General features: G+C 39.4%; 3 protein-coding genes and 2 long non-coding RNA genes across 5 annotated transcripts in view; all 5 read left to right on the top strand.

Annotated features, from left to right (window-relative positions):
- Window positions 1–2,087, top strand: part of LOC118223791 (immunoglobulin kappa light chain-like) — a 21,021-nt gene extending 18,934 nt beyond the window's left edge. The window contains exons 5-6 of the mRNA XM_035410777.1: window positions 1,508–1,557; window positions 1,770–2,087. Of these exons, the coding sequence (XP_035266668.1) occupies window positions 1,508–1,557; window positions 1,770–1,898 (179 nt within the window). The 3' untranslated portion in view covers window positions 1,899–2,087. The remainder of the gene's footprint in view (window positions 1–1,507; window positions 1,558–1,769) is intronic.
- A 2,541-nt stretch (window positions 2,088–4,628) lies between these two features.
- LOC118223828 lies at window positions 4,629–6,117 on the top strand. The gene is made up of 2 exons (XR_004764504.1): window positions 4,629–4,922; window positions 6,064–6,117. It is a non-coding gene; the product is annotated as an uncharacterized LOC118223828 (long non-coding RNA).
- Window positions 6,118–7,463: 1,346 nt separating this feature from the next.
- LOC118223794 (immunoglobulin kappa light chain-like) lies at window positions 7,464–11,246 on the top strand. Its single transcript, XM_035410782.1, has 6 exons — window positions 7,464–7,970; window positions 8,116–8,469; window positions 8,936–9,289; window positions 9,589–9,696; window positions 10,691–10,740; window positions 10,929–11,246. The coding sequence occupies exons 1-6, from the start codon at window positions 7,928–7,930 to the stop codon at window positions 11,055–11,057; spliced, it is 1,038 nt and encodes a 345-aa protein (XP_035266673.1). The 5' UTR covers window positions 7,464–7,927; the 3' UTR covers window positions 11,058–11,246.
- A 5,779-nt stretch (window positions 11,247–17,025) lies between these two features.
- The window catches only part of LOC118223812 (immunoglobulin superfamily member 3-like), an 11,138-nt gene continuing 5,663 nt past the window's right edge, over window positions 17,026–22,500 (top strand). Inside the window, exons 1-2 of the mRNA XM_035410807.1 lie at window positions 17,026–17,076; window positions 17,225–17,569. Coding sequence (XP_035266698.1) covers window positions 17,034–17,076; window positions 17,225–17,569 — 388 coding nt within the window. The 5' untranslated portion in view covers window positions 17,026–17,033. The remainder of the gene's footprint in view (window positions 17,077–17,224; window positions 17,570–22,500) is intronic.
- LOC118223823 lies at window positions 18,608–19,157 on the top strand. The gene is made up of 2 exons (XR_004764499.1): window positions 18,608–18,645; window positions 18,821–19,157. It is a non-coding gene; the product is annotated as an uncharacterized LOC118223823 (long non-coding RNA).

Here is a 22,500-nt window from a genome sequence, read left to right as displayed (position 1 = left end):
CTTCCCCAAGAGGAACCTCAGCCCCTCTGATGCTGGGACTTACTACTGTGCTGTGGCCACATGTGGGGAGATCCTGTTTGGGAACGGGACCAAGCTGGATGTTAAGGGTAAGAGAAAATGCAATCACATAGTAAAAAGTATTTTCTTTGTTCATGCTACTTTTTTTGTTGATGTTTTAAATCATTTAAACCATTAGAGCATACAGACTTCATCTGACATTATTGGATTATTGTTTCACATTTTCTAATTCATGTCTATATTGTAAATTGTAAATTGTTTGCCTTCCCTCGTTTTCATTCTCATGCTGATCAGTTCGTTGCACAGGTGTTCCTGTCAATGTCTCCATATGCTCTTATTAATATTTTTCATGCAGGGTGTTTACTAACTTTTTCTTTTAAAATGTCAGGAAATGAAGCCCTTCCTCTATATTGCTTGGCGGGAGCTTTGATGTTGAGCGTGATCCTAAATATTGTCCTCATTCTGAAATTGAGAAAAAGCTGTGAGAATTGCAAAGGTAAGAGACAAAGTTATCAATGTGCGGTATATGTCATGATTATCTTGTACAACACATTTGCAATTAAGTTTTTCTTCAATAAAATCAGACTATTATGAAACATGCAAGATCGTAAAAATACTCAATATCTTAAAGGTTGCAGAATCAAGAAAAGAATGTCGGCCGTAAAAATATGTTAAGTGTTTACTGCAAAGTAGTTGGCTTTCAAAATTTGACAACAATTTTGTGATCCACATGTAAGGCCATTTCATGAATAGCATGCAGAAATATTCATCTACAGTCCCAGTTCTATAAAACAACCTCGGGTGAAGTTATTCTGTTGGTGCAGGTGACCGTCTCCCACTGCTTTTAGATACATGCACATCATGTACGCAGATCGCATGTAGAAGAATGCCAGATGCCTCTTGAATTTATGACACTTCAACTTCTGATAATGATTCCAATTGAGTGCGGAATAAGCAGAATTAACTGGCATCCCAAACGAATTGAAATACTTTTCAAGTGATAAGTAATCTCCATTGAAGCCTATCCTGATTCCCTGGTGATTATATAATAGCTGCATTCTTCAGATATACTCCTTCTCTGAGCAGCAACTAACGGTCCTACTGTGGTGAATATAATTGACTATATGAAATACTACTAGCAGAATATGCTATGAATATCATGGTTAATAGTAACAATAATGGTAATAATAATAATAATAATAATAACAATAATAATAATAATTATTATTATAAGAAGAAAAAGAATGCAATTCCACACAGTTTTATTTCTGTAGCGCTTTTTACAGAGAACTGTCACAAAGGCACTTTACAGAGTAGCCAGAAAAGAGACAGAGCAAAAAGAACATAAAAAAGAACTGTAACAAGAAGTACAAAAAGAAGAACAGCTTTCTTATTTGATTGTACACCATTCAAATTCAGAGCATAAACTGAGTAATTAACTTCTTACACCCACCAGTGGCTTATGTGCATTTTCATTTTACTGACACAGGAGCTGCATCAAACAACCAGGAGAGCGTTGAAGACATGGCGAGCAAACAGGTTAGAATATTAACTAGCTAACTAACTGACTAACTAATTAAAATAAGTAACTAACTAACTAACTAAATAAATAAATAAATAAATAAGTAAATAAATAAATAAATAAATAAATAAATAAATAAATAAAGTCAATTTCTGAGATGAATATCCGTGATAAATTATTATCAGAATGAGGCGTAATCATATGTGCTGTGTCGTGTTTTTCTTTTTAGAGTCAAGAGGAATCAATGAATTACGCTGCTTTGACTTTCACCACCAAGAAACCCAAAGTGAGGAGGAACAAGAGGGAAGTGGAGAAAGAAACGGTTTACTCAGATACGAGATTTAGAGACCGCGAGTGAAGCTTTCCGTAGAAATGTATCTTTGTCATAAGAATGATCAAACTGTTCCCTCACTAGAGTTGGTGAACATTATGCCATGTGACTGTAAATGATGTCACATTTACTGGATTTGCCAAGAGCTGTGCTTGTTCTTATATTTTTGCTGTTTTTCAAATACACAAAGTAAAACTTGTACAGTATACTCCCTGACAGTGTCTGATAAATGGTCCTCAATGTGTTGAGTCGGTCTGGGGCAGTGGTGTAGTACATTAGGTTAGGGAACAGGACCTGTTACCTGGTTCTCAGGTGAAGCACTGCCCTCATACCTGTTCCATTGAGCAAGGTTGTTAACCCCAGTGACTTCAGTATATATTCAACTGTATAAAACTCAACTGTGTGCACAGGTTAAATTATGTAAGTGTCTGTTAAATGATATCATACACAGATGGGAGATTGAAACATTAGGACTTCAAAACAAGGTCAGACTGTTAATGTGTCAGCAGTGATTCACTGATTAGACGGAATCATAATGTTTTGCAATGTACAGTTTTTGTGTTTCAAGGGCAGTCAGTGATAAGAATAAATAGTAGATCCATTAATTTTGGGCTTCATAAACATAGTTTCAGCTGGGGAAAGTGGGGTTATTTCCCCAACTGTTTATGAAAATGTCAAATTTTATCTGTACCACTCTTCATACAATACAATAGTTATCACATACTTTACTTTGGTGTGCAACAGTTTGGCCACTGTCGATCAAATTGCATGTCTTGATGATTTTATTAATGCAAGAAACACCGTTCTGTCTTAACTATCCCAGCTGAGATTGGCCTGCCCCTCTATGGCCTTGTTTCTCCTGAGACGTCTTCCCTCGATTTGAGTGATATTCTTCTCATTGGGGAATTGTAGTTGTTTTTTTAGTTTTGTTTTGTCTTTTACATTACATTACATTACATTACAGGCATTTAGCAGACGCTCTTATCCAGAGCGACTTACACAACTTTTTACATAGCACTTTACATTGTATCCATTTATACAGCTGGATATATACTGAAGCAATGCAGGTTAAGTACCTTGCTCAAGGGTACAACGGCAGTGTCCTTACCCTGGAATCGAACCTGCGACCTTTCGGTTACAAGCGCAGTTCCTTACCCACTGTGCCACACTCCGTCCTTTTTACTTCAGTTGCTCTCTTTTTGGGGGATCAGGCCTGGTTTTCACGCAGTGTTCTTTTCTGGATCAACTGTAAAGTGCTTTTGGTAAAAAAAAAAATAAATAAAAAAAATAAAAAATCTCAATGCAGTTAACACGACATCTCTAGGGTACAAACTCAAACATGACATGTTTTTTTTTAAACTGTAATGCACAATTGCTTTACATTTTCTGAATTTAACAGATTGAAATGTAACATGCGCACAAATTTGGCTATCTTGTCAGTTAGCGGTTAGTAATACCGTATTTGGCAGAAATCACACCTTATAAATGCCTCTTGTAGCAGTCATTCTATTTTTGCCTAAGAGTTTTACCACACCACCCCAAAGCAAAATAGATCCACTCCCAAGCTCTCTAAGTCTTCTCTCTAAATGTATCTTTGGTGGGTTGTGGCCAAAGAGCTCTCATTTTATCACTATGTTGTGCCAAAATGCCTCATGGCGCATGTAACTGTTGTGTCCGTAGCTCCTTTTCAGTGGTATGTAAGTTTTGCTTTGCATACATAACAAGTCTACAGGGAGTGCTACTGGAGTTATTAGGCTAACACTGGTGGCCAAGTGACTCCATATATCATACAATCAGGGTCTATAAATGAGATACATTTCTATCACAATGCATCTTACTGTATCAATACTGTCATTTAAAATTTTACTGAAAAATTTTTTCCACATGGATATGTTTGGACATCCATGCCAGGGCTGGATCTGGCACATATACCAATATGTGTGCCACTGCTTAGCCAGAGAAAACCTTCTTCTGGTTTAGGGTACTCTCCTGCATGCTTTAGATCAGCTGGATATGCTTTCTGAAGGCTAGGCCTCTTGCTTGCAGAGCCCTCCCTGTACCTTCAGAAACAAAAACACTTCCTGTATGCACAGCGACAGCTTTCTTGTGTTCTCAGTTATTGATGCTGTGCTGTATGTTTTAGAACACCTGGGCACATGTTCAGACACAATGACTCAGTGGCAGATTCCTTCCTGTGTACAGGGACAGAGCATGAACAGACTCCCACATGTTCATGCACTTCCTGCTGAGAAGCCTGTCAGGTGTTCACAGGGGCCGATAATCTAGAGAACAAGGAGAGAGTAATGCCCTTACCCAGACTGGACTTGCATCTATAAAATATTTAGTTTTGACAGCATAATATTAAACAATGACCCTAAAATCACAAAAGGTCACATGGACGAATACCATCGGCTGATATGTTTCCTGCTCTGAGTTCACTGCGCTGCTTATTGTTTCTGAAAGCTTTTGCACACGGCTATCTTTTTCACTAGCAGAAAAATGTGTTTGTCTGTTTCAAACTGCTCTATTGTGGTGACAGGGGAGGTCCAGTTATTTTCCACTCACAGCCTTATACATTCAGCTCTACACACATCAGAGCTCCACAGGAAGACTGACCTGCACCTCCTCCCTCTCTCAGCGCAGAAACCACACTGAGGCATCAATCAAATTCACCCGCCTCACACCTCAGACCACCTTTCCATTACAACAGACCAGACAAGAGAGGCATAGAAAACAGTGCACTTTTATTCATAATCTGTCCCCAAGATTTAAATATACACTCAATAAGTCATAAAACATCATTTAAAAATACTGAAATGATGTGAAAATCTTTATCATTCCCCTCCTTTTCGTGCCCTGATGGTACATTCCATGGTCATGTGACCAGCTGTGGCGACACGGGACGTGACAGTTTTCTTGACTTATTCAGGACATGCAGTATTCTTCATAATGATGGTACGTGCTGAGTAAGGTGTGGAGCAGAATGGACTCACAGGAAACTATCCTTGTATCATGGGGGGGGGGGTTGACTATCAGGATGTGAGTGTACAGGTGAGGGGGAAGAGACAGTGCGTGACTTTGTGTGTGTGTGTGTGTGTGTGACCAAAGAGAGTAGTATCCCAAAAAGTTAAATTCCATTGGGTACTGGGGGTCAGGGCAGTAATAATTATTGTCCGGAACTGTTTTTGTTTCCTGTTTATAACCTTTTTCCTTTGAGATAATGCTGGAGATCACGCTCTGAGACCTGCTTGCTGGTCTGAGGGGGTTTTTGCACAATGCTGGAGGTGCAGCTCTCTCTGTGGCTCAGTCAGACTCTCTGGCCACTGACTCAAAACAAAACCCCTGTGCTCTGCCTTTGTGGTTTCCTCTGCATGCACCCCTTTCAAACCTGGCTCCTCCCTCTCTGTCTGCCTGACTCTCTCTCTCTCTCTCTCTCTCTCTCTCTGATTTCCTGTGGTACTTCAGAAAGAGCAGAACTATGTGTGCTCTCTTGAGATAATCAGTGATTACATGCAGTGTATTTATGAAGAATAATACATTTTTCTTAGATCAAAGAGCTGCCACACATCTGTTGCAAGTAGTTTGAGGATTACTAATCATGGCCCTTTGTTGGCCATTATATTACCTTTCATTTAGCTCAAACCATCCTTTGACATGTTGGTATAATAGGAGTTTAAACATTCTCCAAATGTAAACATTTCGATTTCATCCCAGATTAGTTTCCAAAGACTCTTCTTAATGATTCCTTTACCCTTACAACTCTTGTGATGCATTGTTGGGGGTGGCAATCAAACTGAACAAGCAAAATAAAGTCAAAAACATGCATTTCCTTTCCTTAGGCCTCTGCATGCACTCCTTTCATATGTGACCAGGCATCTCTCTCTCTCATTTCAGTGGGGTCAGAACTACATGTGATCTTTTGAGATAATCAGTGATTACACACCATTTCGTTTTGAAGAATAATGCACTTCGAGAACTCACCTCAAATGGCTGTCAAATCTTTCACAAACAGTTTGAAAGCTTTGTAATCGTGGTCTTGACTGAACCACATTGCCTACTTTCACAAAACCCAAACCACCATGTTTGTACAGTAGGGTGTTTAAAAATCTCACAATTGTAAACATTTTGATTTCATTCAGGACATCAATTGGTATCCCAATACTCTTCTTAATGCTTCTTTTTTCCCTAATAGACTATGGGAGGCAGTGCTGGGATGGCCACTGTATCACATGATGAAAAGACAAAATAAAATAAAAAATGTACTTACTTTCATTCGTCCAGGAACTGAAAAAAAAAAAAAAAAGAACACTGAATGAAGAAACAGTCATGAAAAATCATCCAGAGGCCAAAATGTCCACAACAAACTAACCCTTCAAACACAACAACAACCTTTCAGAAAAAGGATTCCTTACACCTGTGAGCAAGGCCCTTTCATAAGGCCCTGTGATCAGGCAATGGGGAGCAGCTGGCCTAATTACAATGAGCCACACCTGCCCCCCTGCCTGTGAGAAGGGCCGGTGCTGTCCATGGTCCTGGAGCTCTCCCAGGTTGCTTGGATACCTGGGTGCTGGAGGGACAGAACACCACCACCCTTCCGGGCACCACAACCTGCACAGCTAAGATTTTTAAATAAAATTTCTGATTGCAGTTATGCAAGAAGATTTAAAACGTTTCATTGCTGTTCATGCATGTCATGTATTTTGAGAGCCTAATTTATGATTTTTAAAAATGTATTTATTTCATTTATTTATTTAAAAACGTATATATTCTAAGTTTAAATGCAACTACGTGTATTGAACTGGCCCTTCATTGAGATAAGGCAAGGAGAGATAACAGAGGTAGTCCCCTTAATGAGGCCATTGTGATGTCATCCAGTGACAGAACCTCAAGCCTCAGGCATTGACACCCTGGATATGGACAATCTACATTACGTAAGTTATTGCTGGTACATTCCTCATTTTATTATGAGAAAATATTTCAGTTATGAATTATGAGTTGTGCAATTACAAATCATGAAATAACTTATTTAAAGACAACTCACTCTGGTTTCAGTGCAGTGCAAAATCACAATGTAAGATCAGGTGTGACATCACAGTATGAACATTCCAGTGAGCTGCCCAATGTTCTGAACTCATTAGCATAATCAGCCATTCTAAACTTTTGGGAGGCTCTCATAGTAAAGACAACAGATCTTTTTTTGTTGTTGTTGTTTTTGACCACTTTTTTCATGTTTTCAGATGATAGAAGTTGAAAAATATCAAAAATGCATGTGAATGCAGAATCCCGGCCCAATCCACCTACGGGCAGCACTGCCTCCTACTCCTGGAATGGGACAGTAGAGAAATTCAGCACCATGGACACTGCACACAAACACACACACCCGCACACAACCGTACTCACATACACACACACACCACACACACACACACATACTCACATACACACACACACACACACACACCACACAAATAGACACACACAGACACATTCACCTCCATGCACAAACACATACATGTGCACAACACGCACCCACACACATACACCCACGCACGCACACATAGACACATACATGCGCACACACACACCCACACACATATACACCCACGCACGCACACACACACATCCACACACACACACACACACACAGACATATTTAACCCTAGTACGAATTGAGGTCTCGTTTTCAATCTAAAGTTAGTCTGAAAGTAAGCTATTTCAAACTTTGTGAAGACTTGCAGTGTAAATAACAACTGGATTATTATTATTATTTGACCTTTATTAAGCAGGATGGAAATAATGACAACATTGTTCTTTTTTTGCACTGAGGGTGTTTATCAGCGTATGCTTGCACCACTCTTGTGCACCCAATAATTTGCCTCATCAAACAGCCAATCAAATCTGCCCCTGACATGTGCCCTCCTACTGTTCAGTGAATCGCTGGAAATTATTACCTCAAGTCCTCCTCTTATCTGTACAATTTGAGTTTTACAGTGCAGAGGACAAACAGGGTCTCAGGCAGAGAAGAGTCTCCAGAAGAGGAGAGTTCAGATACAGTGATGCCGCCACTCTGTGCTGTTCTTGTGCTTTTCAGCAAAGTGTGTAAGTGTAAAACTGTTTTTATCTTATCAGCCAAAATAACTCTACTCATGGACTCTATGGAGGCTTTTATACAGAAATTAATGATTCACTTTTTTGGCTTTATTGTTCCCATTGTCAGTTGAAGATGCTTGCTGTTGTGTTTCAGATGGCCTGCTTGGGGAGAACATAGTTCAGCCTCACGCGCTTGTGACAGCTCAGCTGGGAGACAGTGTGACTCTCCCATGTTTCTATGCTAAAGATGTTGTGCTGTGGTACAGATGGCTTAAGCAGCCTCTTGGACAGAAGCCTGAGCAATTGTTAATGATAAAAAATTCTGCACCTTATACTATAGATTTCAATGATTTTATAAACAGTACGCGCCTCAGTGCTAAAGCAGCAAAGGGGAGCTCGAACCTGACTGTGTCACAAGTAGAGCCGTCGGATTCAGCCACATACTACTGCGCTGTTTCGCTCGACGATGATATCAGCTTTGGAGAAGGAACTACATTAATGGTCCTGGGTAAATATGAACCTTCAGTCCATGTCTTATACTTTTTTTTTCTTGTACAGGATGTTGAAGGTGATTTAAAATTTGAAAAAATCTTAAGAAAGCAGATCTTTTTTTTGTAGGGTCTCTAAAACTCTGCTTTGTGTATTCATGCTTTGGGTGAGCATTAAGAAATTGAGGAGCATTAACATTTGTTATTACTTGAGATATTGTATGTTCAGCAAAACAGGCTAAATTTGCATTATTATTTTTCTAAACTCATTGATACAAAAGACATAAACAGACATTTTCTTTATTTCTTTATTTTCTTCTTTACTAAGCTAATTGCTAGTTTGGAAATGACAAAACCAGATTTAAAATAGTGTTTGTACAAAAAGAAAACCCTGCATATGCTTTTGAATTACAGAAATACAAAAATAATGATCGAATCCAAGCATGTATCCTGTTATAATTTTAATTATTGAACTGAATTCTTTAGGTTCAGAGTCACACAACAGGACAGTAGTACTGCAGCAGCCCGAGACAGAGTCAGTGCAGCCAGGAGACTCTGTGACTCTGCAGTGTACAGTACACACTGAGACCTGTGCAGGAGAACACAGTGTGTACTGGTTCAGACAGGGCTCAGGAGAGTCCCCTCCAGGAATCATTTACACCAATGGAAACAGGAGTGATGAGTGCCAGAGGAGCTCTGGGGCTGTGTCTCCCACACAGAGCTGTGTCTACAACTTCCCCAAGAGGAACCTCAGCCCCTCTGATGCTGGGACTTACTACTGTGCTGTGGCCACCTGTGGGGAGATCCTGTTTGGGAACGGGACCAAGCTGGATGTTAAGGGTAAGAGAAAATACAATCACATAGTAAAAAGTATTTTCTTTGTTCATGCTTTTTTTTTTGTTGATGTTTTAAATCATTTAAACCATTAGAGCATACAGACTTCATCTGACATTATTGGATTATTGTTTAACATTTTTTCATTCATGTCTATATTGTAAGTTGTAAATTGTTTGCCTTCCCTCGTTTTCATTCTCATGCTGATCAGTTCGTTGCACAGGTGTTCCTGTCAATGTCTTCATATGCTCTTATTAATATTTTTCATGCAGGGTGTTTACTAACTTTTTCTTTTAAAATGTCAGGAAATGAAGCCCTTCCTTTATATTGCTTGGCGGGAGCTTTGATGTTGAGCGTGATCCTAAATATTGTCCTCATTCTGAAATTGAGAAAAAGCTGTGAGAAATGCAAAGGTAAGAGACAAAGTTATCAATGTGCGGTATATGTCATGATTATCTTGCACAACACATTTGCAGTTAAGTTTTTGTTCAATAAAATCAGACTAGTATGAAACATTGCAAGATCGTAAAAATACTCAATATCGTAAAGGGCGCAGAATCAAGAAAAGAATGTCGGCCGTAAAAATACGTAAAGTGTTTACTGCAAAGTAGTTGGCTTTCAAAATTTGACAACAATTTTGTCATCCACATGTAAGGCCATTTCATTAATAGCATGCAGAAATATTCATATACAGTCCCAGTTCTATAAAACAACCTCGGGAGAAGTTACTCTGTTGGTGCAGGTGACCGTCTCCCACTGCTTTTAGATACATGCACATCATGTACGCAGATCGCATGTAGAAGAATGCCAGATGCCTCTTGAATTTATGACACTTCAACTTCTGATGATTCCAATTGAGTGCGGAATAAGCAGAATTAACTGGCATCCCAAACGAATTGAAATACTTTTCAAGTGATAAGTAATCTCCATTGAAGCCTATCCTGATTCCCTGGTGATTATATAATAGCTGCATTCTTCAGATATACTCCTTCTCTGAGCAGCAACTAACGGTCCTACTGTGGTGAATATAATTGAAATACTACTACCAAAGCTGCTATGACTGCTATGAATATTATTGTTAATAGTTACAATAATGGTAATAATAATAATAATAATAATAATAATTATTATTATTATTATTATTATAAGAAGAAGAAAAAGAATGCAATTCAACACAATTTTATTTCTGTAGCGCTTTTTACAGAGAACTGTCACAAAGGCACTTTACAGAGAAGCCAGAAAAGAGACAGAGCAAAAAGAACATAAAAAAGAACTGGAACAAGAAGTACAAAAAGAAGAACAGCTTTCTTATTTGATTGTACACCATTCAAATTCAGAGCATAAACTGAGTAATTAATTTCTTACACTCACCAGTGGCTTATGCGCATTTTCATTTTACTGACACAGGAGCTGCATCAAACAACCAGGAGAGCGTTGAAGACATGGCGAGCAAACAGGTTAGAATATTAACTAGCTAACTAACTAACTAACTAATTAAAATAAGTAACTAACTAAATAAATAAATAAATAAATAAATAAGTAAATAAATAAATAAATAAAGTCAATTTCTGAGATGAATATCCGTGATAAATTATTATCAGAATGAGGCGTAATCATATGTGCTGTGTTGTGTTTTTCTTTTTAGAGTCAAGATGAAGCAATGAATTACGCTGCTTTGACTTTCACCACCAAGAAACCCAAAGTGAGGCGGAACAAGAGGGAAGTGGAGAAAGAAACGGTTTACTCCGATACGAGATTTAGAGACCGCGAGTGAAGCTTTCCATAAAAATGTATCTTTGTCACAAGAATGATCAAACTGTTCCCTCACTAGAGTTGGTGAACATTGTGCCATTTGACTGTAAATGATGTCACATTTACTGGATTTGCCAAGAGCTGTGCTTGTTCTTATATTTTTGCTGTTTTTCAAATACACAAAGTAAAACTTGTACAGTATACTCCCTGACAGTGTCTGATAAATGGTCCTCAATGTGTTGAGTCGGTCTGGGGCAGTGGTGTAGTACATTAGGTTAGGGAACAGGACCTGTTACCTGGTTCTCAGGTGATGCACTGCCCTCATACCTGTTCCATTGAGCAAGGTTGTTAACCCCAGTGACTTCAGTATATATTCAACTGTATAAAACTCAACTGTGTGCACAGGTTTAATTATGTAAGTGTCTGTTAAATTATATCATACACAGATGGGAGATTGAAACATCAGGACTTCAAAACAAGGTCAGACTGTTAATGTGTCAGCAGTGATTCACTGATTAGACGGAATCATAATGTTTTGCAATGTACAGTTTTTGTGTTTCAAGGGCAGTCAGTGATAAGAATAAATAGTAGATCCATTAATTTTGGGCTTCATAAACATAGTTTCAGCTGGGGAAAGTGGGGTTATTTCCCCAACTGTTTATGAAAATGTCAAATTTTATCTGTACCACTCTTCATACAATACAATAGTTATCACATACTTTACTTTGGTGTGCAACAGTTTGGCCACTGTCGATCAAATTGCATGTCTTGATGATTTTATTAATGCAAGAAACACCGTTCTGTCTTAACTATCCCAGCTGAGATTGGCCTGCCCCTCTATGGCCTTGTTTCTCCTGAGACGTCTTCCCTCGATTTGAGTGATATTCTTCTCATTGGGGAATTGTAGTTGTTTTTTTAGTTTTGTTTTGTCTTTTACATTACATTACATTACAGGCATTTAGCAGACGCTCTTATCCAGAGCGACTTACACAACTTTTTACATAGCACTTTACATTGTATCCATTTATACAGCTGGATATATACTGAAGCAATGCAGGTTAAGTACCTTGCTCAAGGGTACAACGGCAGTGTCCTTACCCTGGAATCGAACCTGCGACCTTTCGGTTACAAGCGCAGTTCCTTACCCACTGTGCCACACTCCGTCCTTTTTACTTCAGTTGCTCTCTTTTTGGGGGATCAGGCCTGGTTTTCACGCAGTGTTCTTTTCTGGATCAACTGTAAAGTGCTTTTGGTAAAAAAAAAAATAAATAAAAAAAATAAAAAATCTCAATGCAGTTAACACGACATCTCTAGGGTACAAACTCAAACATGACATGTTTTTTTTAAAACTGTAATGCACAATTGCTTTACATTTTCTGAATTTAACAGATTGAAATGTAACATGCGCACAAATTTGGCTATCTTGTCAGTTAGCGGTTAGTAATACCGTATTTGGCAGAAATCACACCTTATAAATGCCTCTTGTAGCAGTCATTCTATTTTTGCCTAAGAGTTTTACCACACCACCCCAAAGCAAAATAGATCCACTCCCAAGCTCTCTAAGTCTTCTCTCTAAATGTATCTTTGGTGGGTTGTGGCCAAAGAGCTCTCATTTTATCACTATGTTGTGCCAAAATGCCTCATGGCGCATGTAACTGTTGTGTCCGTAGCTCCTTTTCAGTGGTATGTAAGTTTTGCTTTGCATACATAACCAGTCTACAGGGAGTGCTACTGGAGTTATTAGGCTAACACTGGTGGCCAAGTGACTCCATATATCAGACAATCAGGGTCTATAAATGAGATACATTTCTATCACAATGCATCTTACTGTATCAATACTGTCATTTAAAATTTTACTGAAAAATTTTCTCCACATGGATATGTTTGGACATCCATACCAGGGCTGGATCTGGCACATCTACCGATATGTGTGCCACTGCTTAGCCAGAGAAAACCTTCTTCTGGATTAGGGTATTCTCCTGCATGCTTCATAAGAGCTGGATATGCTTTCTGAAGGCTAGGCCTCTTGCTTGCAGAGCCCTCCCTGTACCTTCAGAAACAAAAACACTTCCTGTATGCACAGCGACAGCTTTCTTGCGTTCTCAGTTACTGATGCTGTGCTGTTCATTTTAGAACAACTGGGTACATGTTCAGACAGAATGACTCAGTGGCAGATTCCTTCCTGTGTACAGGGACAGAGCATGAACAGACTGTCACATGTTCATGCACTTCCTGCTGAGATGCCTGTCAGGTGTTCACAGGGGCCGATAATCTAGAGAACAAGGAGAGAGTAATGCCCTTACCCACAATGGACTTGCATCTATAAAGTATTTAGTTTTGACAGCATAATATTAAACAATGACCCTAAAATAACAAAAGGGAGGCCTTAAAGGTCACATGGACAGAAAACTTTGCCTGATATGCTTCCTGCTCTGAGGTCACTGCACTGCTTACTGTTTCTGAAAGCTTTTGCTCACGGCTCTCTTTTTCATTACCAGCAAAATGTGTTCGTTTGTTTCAGACTGCTCTGTTGTGGTGACAGGGGAGGTCCAGTTATTTTCCACTCACAGCCTTATACATTCAGCTCTACACACACCAGAGCTGCACAGGAAGACTGACCTGCAGCTCCTCCCTCTCTCAGTGCTGAAACCACACTGACGCTCCGATCAAATTTATTCACTTCACACCTCAGACCACCTTTCCATTACAACAGACCAGACTAGAGTGGTTTAGAAAACTGTGCATTTATCTTCACAAATAAAAATGCTAAAAATCTATTCCCATGGTACCAATATAGTACATAAATTGCATGGACAATATGTCAGAATTCCTCTCTATAATTTTATTATAATTTACTTAAATAGACTTAATAAACTTTTCACTTTTCTGATCTATATTCATTATCATTTGCATGTTTTATGCTGTTGCTTCTTAGTTGCATTATGTCATCATAACCTTCTATTACAATGTGAGTAGTTCACAGTTTTACCAGTAGGGAGCAGTACAGCAGAGTCATTTGTATTTGTATAGTCATATATTTGTAAATGTGACATTTTGATGATGATAATTTAGGACACTACGATCAGAAATTTTTACGCGTCACACCTTATTTGTCTGATTATGTTGTTTTAGACATGTTCTTCAGCTTGTGTGCACCTTTCAAATTTTTGATGTACTGCTTGCAGTGTTGAATATCATTATACATAAAATACTCAGTGAAGTGCACATCATTCAAAGATTTAAATAAACACTCAATACGTCATATAAAAATACTGAAATAAAGTTTTTTCAGCACAAAGAAATGCATCATGAAATGCACAGCATTGTGATTATTCCCCTCCTTGTCCTGCCCTGATGGTACATTCCATGGTCATGTGACCCACTGACTAATTCAGGACATGCAGCATTCTTCATAAATGTATGTACTGAGTAAGGTGTGGAGCAGAATGGACTCACATGAAATTATCCTTGTATCATGGGAGGGTTTGACTAACAGGATGCGAGTGCATGGGTGAGGGGGAAGAGAGAGTGCGTGCCTGTGTGTGTGTGTGTGTGTGTGTGTGTGTGTGTGTGTGTGTGTGTGTGTCTGTGTGTGTGACCAAATAGAGTAGAATCCCTGCAAGTTAATTTCCATTAGGCACTTTTGGTTGGGGGCAGGGCATTGTCAGTATGAACTATAGTTCACTGTTTATAACCTCTTTCTCTTTGAGAGCGTGGTAACGATCACGTTCTAAGAACTGCTTTCCTGGTCTGAGGGGGGTTTTTGCAGAATGCTGGAGGTGCAGATTTCTCAGTGGTTTGGTCTGACTCTCTGGCCACTGACTCAAAACAAAACCTCTGAGCTCTGCCTTTGTGGTTTCCTCTGCATGCACCCATTTCACACATTACTTGGTACCACCCTATCTATCTCTCTCTCTTTCTTCGGTTCACTCTCTCTCTCTCTCCCTCCCCCTCTCTTTCTCCCTCACTCTCTCTCTTTCTCTCTCCCTCCCCCGCCCTCTCTCGCTCTCTCTCTCTCTCTACATTTCCCAGCACTTAGATCATAGGGCTGTCAGAAATCTTTCACTTGCAGTTTGAAAGCTTTTTTAATCGTGGTGAGTCATTAGCCATTTCATTAACTTTCACTGAGCTCAAAACAACCTTTGACATGTTGGTAAAATAGGTGTTTTAACACTGTACAAACATAAACATATTTATTTAATCCATAATAAAGTTTAGTATCCAAGGACCCTTCTTAATAATACCTTCAGCCTTATAGCACTTCTGATGCAGTGCTGGGGGTGGCCACTGTATAACACGGTTGAAAAAATTAAGTAAAAAATACACCTGGCTTATATTAGTCCAGGAACTGAAAAACAACAGCAAAACATTTCATTAATAAAAAAGTTCCACAGAGGCCAAAAGTCCACAACAAACAAAACTTCAAACACAAGAGCGACCATTCAGAAAAAAAGACTCCTTACACCTGAAAGCAAGGCCCTTTCATAATGATTAAGCAATGAGGAGCAGCTGGCCTAATTACAATGAGCCACACCTGCCCCCCTGCCTGTGAGAAGGGCAGGTGCTGTCCATGGTCTTGTTTTAAACGAAAGTGCTGGTTGCAGTTGTGAAAAAAGACTAAAGGAACCCGTTTTGAAAAAAGTTTCATTGCTGCTCATGCATGTCATGTATTTTGAGAGCCTAATTTATGATGTTTAAAAATGTATTTATATTTAAAAAACGTATATACTCTAAGTTTAAATGCAAATAGATTGAACTGACGCTTCATTGAAACACGGCCAGGAGAGATAACAGAGGTAGTTCCCATAATGAGGCCATTGTGATGTCATCCAGTGACAGAACCTCAGGCCTCTGACATTGACACCCTGGATATGGACAATCTACCTTATGTAAGTTATTGCTAAAACATTGCTCATTATATGATGAGAAAATATTTCAGTAATAAATTATGAGGTGTGAAATTAGAAATCATTAAATTACATATTAAAAGACACCTCGCCCTAGCTTCAGTGCAGTGCAAAATCACAATATAAGATCAGGTGTGACATCACAGTATGAACATTCCAGTGAGCTGCCCAATGTTCTGAAGTCATTAGCATAATCAGCCATTCTAACATTTCTTGACCACTTTGTTATGTTATCAGATGAAAGAAGGTGAAAAATTGCAAAAATGCCTGTGAATGCAGATTCCTAGCCCTGTGCAGCTACGGGCAGCACTGACTCCTACTGTCCCATCCCAGAGAGAGCAGAGAAATTCAGCACCATGGACAATGCACACACAAACACACACACAAACACACACACACACACACACACACACACACACACATACACACACACACACACACACACAACAATACACACACACACCCAGACATACACACACACACACACACACACACATACACAGACACACAACCATACACACCCACACATATACACGCGCACACATGCAAACACACACACACACACACACACACACACACATAACCATACGCACCCACACATGTACACACGCACACACGCACACACACATACACACAACCATACACACCACACATACACACACGCACACACACACATATTAAAGCGTAGTACGAATTAAGGTGCCATTTTCAATCTAAAGTTATTCTTAAAGTAGCCTATTTAAAACTATGTGAGGACTTCCACATTACTGCACTGTAAATAACAACTGAATTATTATTATTATTTGACCTTTATTACGCAGGATGGAAATAATGACAACAGTGTTCTTTTTTTACACTGATGGTGTGTATCAGCGGATGCTTGCACCACTCTTGTGCACCCAATAATTTGCTTCATTAAACAGCCAATCAAATCTGCCCCTGACATGTGCCCTCCTACTGTTCAGTGAATGAAGAGAAATTATTATCTCAAGTCCTCCTCTTATCTGTACAGTTTGAGTTTTACAGCGCAGAGGACAAACAGGGTCTCAGGCAGAGGAGAGTCTCCAGAAGAGGAGAGTTCAGATACAGTGATGCCACCACTCTGTGCTGTTCTTGTGCTTTTCAGCAAAGTCTGTAAGTGTATAATTTTTATTGACTTGTCAGACAAAATAACTTTACATTCCGACTGTATAGACCTATTTATACAGAGATTGTTGTGGTTTTTAATTGCGTATTTCACACTGCCATTTGCATTGAAATATTGTTTTCTGTCGTCTTACAGATGGTCTGCTTGGGAATATAATTCAGCCTGACACGCTGGTGCGAGCTCAGATCGGAGACACTGTGACTCTCCAATGCTTCTACTCTGAAAACATTCTTGATATCAGTTGGTATAAGCAGCCTCTTGGACAGAAGATTCAGCACATTGCAGTGAAAGTTGGAAAAGAAAATCCTCAATGTTTCGATGAGTTTAACAACAGTAAACGCTTCAGTGCTAAAGGAACAAAGGGGATCTTTAACCTGACTGTGTCACAAGTAGAGCCATCAGATTCAGCCACATACCACTGTGCTACGACGTCCTACAGGGAGACCATCTTTGGAGATGGAACGACTTTAATGGTGATGGGTAAATATGAACCTAAAATGATGCTTTACAGTAGTTACGGAGTGTAGCACAGTGGATAAGGAACTGGGCTTGTAACCGAAAGGTCGCAGGTTCGATTCCCGGGTAAGGACACTGCTGTTGTACCCTTGAGCAAGGTACTTAACCGGAATTGCTTCAGTATATATCCAGCTGTATAAATGGATACAATGTAAAAGTTGTGTAAGTCGCTCTGGATAAGAGCGTCTGCTAAATGCCTGTAATGTAATGTAGTTACAGGCTTGCAACAAAATTCTTTGCTCACTGGCACAATACCAGTGAAATATTGCAGAAAAGTGTTATTTTTATAAATAAATAAACATCTGGAATATGCTTTTTAAAAGTGAATTTAAATTATCCTAGGAAAGCAGATTTTTCTTTTAGGGTAGGGTTAGCCAAACTCTGTTTTGTGTGTTTGTGTATTGGATCAGTGCTATGTTAAAATATATTAAGGTATGCTGTTGTTTAAGACATTGCATGTTAAGCCAAACACTGTAAATTTGCATTATGATTTTCTTTAATGAAACATCACAAATAGACAAATAGGCAGTTTTGCATGCATTGGTCACTAATCCAGATTGGGAAGGTCAGCCACGGCCTAGATTCAATACTGTGTTAATCATGGTAATAACTGTAGCAAAGCACATATATAATGATTGAGTCCAAGCATATGTCCTGTTATGTTATTAATTGTTAAAATTCTTCAGGTTCAGAGTCACACAACAGGACAGTAGTACTGCAGCAGCCTGAGTTTGAGTCAGTGCAGCCAGGAGACTCTGTGACTCTGCAGTGTACAGTACACACTGAGACCTGTGCAGGAGAACACAGTGTGTACTGGTTCAGACAGGGCTCAGGAGAATCCCCTCCAGGAATCATTTACACCCATGGAAACAGGAGTGATGAGTGCCAGAGGAGCACTGGGACTGTGTCTCCCACACAGAGCTGTGTCTACAACTTCCCCAAGAGGAACCTCAGCCTCTCTGATGCTGGGACTTACTACTGTGCTGTGGCCACCTGTGGGGAGATCCTGTTTGGGAACGGGACCAAGATGAATGTTGAGGGTAAGCTTTTTTAAATGAATGTACAGCATGATAGCACATATAGTATTGATTCACAATTGTAATGTAAAACTATATTTAACTAGGAAAATATATTGATTTTTACATCATTTTTTTTGTAGTAACAAAAAAATCTCAATGTCATTCACAAAATCCTAAACACATATTTATATTTCAGGAGGTGAATTATCCACGCTTGTCTGGCTCTCGATCATACGGACTGGAGTTCTCTGTTGCACGTTGCCCATATTTGTCCTCATCTATTGCAAAAAGGCATAAATAATGATGATATTATGGGATTCATACCATTAAATCAGCTAATCATATTCATATTAATACCTCCTTCTGGGTATTCTTTTTCTCCTTCTTCTTCTTATAATGACTTTTTTCCAGAACACAATCCCTGTTTACAAATTACCCTGGTGTATGAATCCTAATTTTGGCATAATAGCATATGACAGCTGATGTTACTCAAACAGTGTAATGCAATTAAAATGAATTTCAATCATTTGAAATGGTTTTGATTATGTTCCTGATACTCAAAAGTATTTGAACACCGACAATCATAACAGAAGGACTTTGTCAACTTTAGTCTAAAACTGTAAATACAAGATGCATTTATTTCAGTCTACGATAGCTGCTGGATCTTTGTGAAGGAATCTTATTGTGGCCTGTTTGAGGGATCAAATGCATTTTTAGAGAAAACATGCAATTTGGAATAAACACTGCTATTCCAACATCAAAACAAAATTATTACAAATCACACACATATAATAATGACTTAATGATACAAATGAAAATATATTTCAGTACAGAAAGTTCATGAACAGAACTTTGGCACTGAGAGCTAATGGTTTTCAAACAGCAGCATCAAACCGGGCGGGCAGGGTGGCATAGTGGTTAGCAGTGTTGCCTCGCAAGAAGGCTAGGCGTGCTCCTGCAGGTGCCCTTGACCAAGGCACTGGCCTCAGAACTGGAGTTGGTCCCCGGGCGCTTCACTGTGGCTGCCCTCTGCTCCTAAGTAACTAAGATGGGTCAAATGCAGAGGACAAATTACCCCACAGGGTTGAATGAAAGTATCTATCTAAACATACAGGTGAGACAGAGTATGTTTGAAATTCCTGTAATGTAACAGTATCTTAAGACTGTTATCGCCATTCGTCTTTTTATGACAGAAATGTATCATGGTGTGGTCCAGCCAATATTTTCGGTGCTGTAAATAAAATCTGTATCGGTCAGTAATGGCAAATGCTCATGCTTAACCTCGTATCACATATTCATGCAGAGTATGTCTCATTGATGGTATTCATTCCCACTAAGGGCTAATGCTACATGTATAGCAGGCTGTGCCTTTAAAATACGCCTGACAAGGGCCTGGTTACCATTCAGTCTGAGGTCTGTCTGTTCTGCCCAGTATTGTGACCAGGTGGCATTTGATACATTTGTGCCAAACAGAGAAATCTGTCAGTTTCACACTATTTTAGGATTTAATTATTAGTTATTAAATGTGCAAACATTCTTGTAAGCATCACATTGTACATGGAAAGATCCCAGCATTAAATGATTGATCAGTTTTCAAGTTGCTTTTTGTCGAGCCTCAACTCAAAGTTAGGACATGCTGTAATATTTGGAACGCTAACACTAGTTGCTTGGAGCTAATTTAAGATGCTCTAGCTTCATAGTGCTCATTAATCTTGGAAGATAGATTTTGCACTGAACATCCAGGCATTAGAGTGACAAGTGTAATGCGTACAAGAAAAATAAAACAACTAGCATAATGTGGGCATGATGCACTTTTCACTTTGGTGGGCTCATGGGTCTATATCATGTTTGATCGTGAGAGTGGACTGCCCGGCGAACAGTGCCAGTGCTATGTCAGTTTCTAAAGAGCTCCAAGGAGCTTTCAGGGAACGTAGGAATCTTTGTCAGGGAGTAGGATAGCCCCGCCCCTGCCACTATTACATAGATTCACAAATATCATGATCACTTTTCTAGTTAGGATCATCTTCCACAGTGTTAACATCATCATCGTCATCATCATCGTCATTGTTAACATCACCAATACCACCCACCACCTCATAATCATCATTGTCATAATTTTTCACCTTATTTCAGACAATGAACAATTTGACTGAATGATTTATGTTTAATAATTTGACGAGTGTTTAATAATTATTCTGTGGTAAATAGGTATTCTCGACTGCATGCAGGCAGTCTGTCTCTAAAGGATGTTTAGAGATAGACATCAGAATGACACCCTGGTCAGTCACTAGGTGCAGTACCATGAAGTTTCGATCTTGAGAATTATATCTACAAAACAGGCAATTATTACACCATTTGCATAATTTAATAATCATTAAAATAATACAAACAAAAACAGAGTTACTGGTGTTGAATCCAATGAACGTAAACCAAACAGTTTTATATACGGTACGTACAGTACAGACACACAAGCAATTAACTGCACTTATAATGGAATTCCACACAGGTCTGATTCCAGATCCCTCAAGAATGGAAGTTTTGTGGCTTGATGCTCATGCTGTAACCCGCTCCCTGGTGTCAGGAGCTGGGAATGCACCCGTTCTCTGAGGAAGAGCGGTGAACATGTACTCAGCTGCTGTGTAGCATTAATCACACTGGACCCATTCTTTTGCATTTCACAGAAATGTCTGTGTTTTGTGACCATGATTCACATTATAATGTTTGTTGTCAAAAAGTCAAACAACAGAAAGGGCTGCAGGTAGTATGGCGGTGGGGTTGGTAGGGTGACAGTTATTCTGCTTGTTTAGGGGAGGAACTCTCAAAACATTTCCATAAAACATACATTTGTATGGCTTTTAAAATGCTCCTGGGACAGAGTTATTCTAGTTGAGGAGTACAATAATAAAAGGAAGGCATTAAAGGTCACATGGGTAGACACTTTGGCTGATATATTTCCATCTCTGAGTTCACTGCACTGCTTATTGTTTCTGAAAGCTTTTGCACACGGCTCTCTCTTTCATTACAAGTAAAATGTGTTTGTCTGTTTCAGACTGCTCTGTTTTGGTGACAGGGGAGGTCTAGTTTTTTTCCACTCACAGCCTTATACATTCAGCTCTACACAGACCAGAGCTGCACAGGAAGACTGACCTGCAGCTCCTCCCTCTCTCAGCGCTGAAACTACACTGACGCTCCGATCAAATTTATTCACTTCACACCTCAGACCACCTTTCCATTACATGAGACCAGAAAAGAGCGGCTTAGAAACCAGTGCGCTTATATTTACAATCTGTCTCCAAGATTTAAATACATACTCAATAAGTCTGAAATGATGTGATCACTCAGCATCTTGATCATTCCACTTCTTTTCCTGCCCTGATGGTACGTTCCATGGTCATGTGACCAGCTGTGGTGACACGGGCCATTAAAGTGTTCTACTCATTCAGGACATGCAGTATTCTTCGTAATTAATGTTTGTAGTGAGTAAAGTCTAGAGCAGAATGGACTCACATGAAACTATCCTTGTATCATGGGGGAGGTGGGGGGGTTTGACAAACAGGGTGTGAGTGCATAGCTGAGGGGGAAGAGAGAGTGCGTGCCTGTGTGTGTGTGTGTGTGTGACCAAAGAGAGCAGTATCCTAGCAAGTTAGGTTCCATTGGGTACTAGGGGGCAGGGGGCAGGGCAGTATTAATTATTGTCCAGTACTGTTTTTGTTTCCTGCTTATAAAGTCTTTCCTTTGAGAGCGTGCTTAAGATCACGCTCTGAGACCTGCTTGCTGGTCTGAGGGGGGTTTTTGCACAATGCTGGAGGTGCAGTTCTCTCTGTGTTTTGGTCGGACTCTCTGGCCACGGACTCAAAACAAAACCCCTGAGCTCTG

This window comes from Anguilla anguilla, chromosome 3 (genome assembly GCF_013347855.1).
Source record: "Anguilla anguilla isolate fAngAng1 chromosome 3, fAngAng1.pri, whole genome shotgun sequence".
Classification (NCBI taxonomy): Eukaryota; Metazoa; Chordata; class Actinopteri; order Anguilliformes; family Anguillidae; genus Anguilla; species Anguilla anguilla.
Note: the sequence above shows the minus strand (reverse complement) of the source record. Positions and strands in the feature narration are given on the sequence as shown.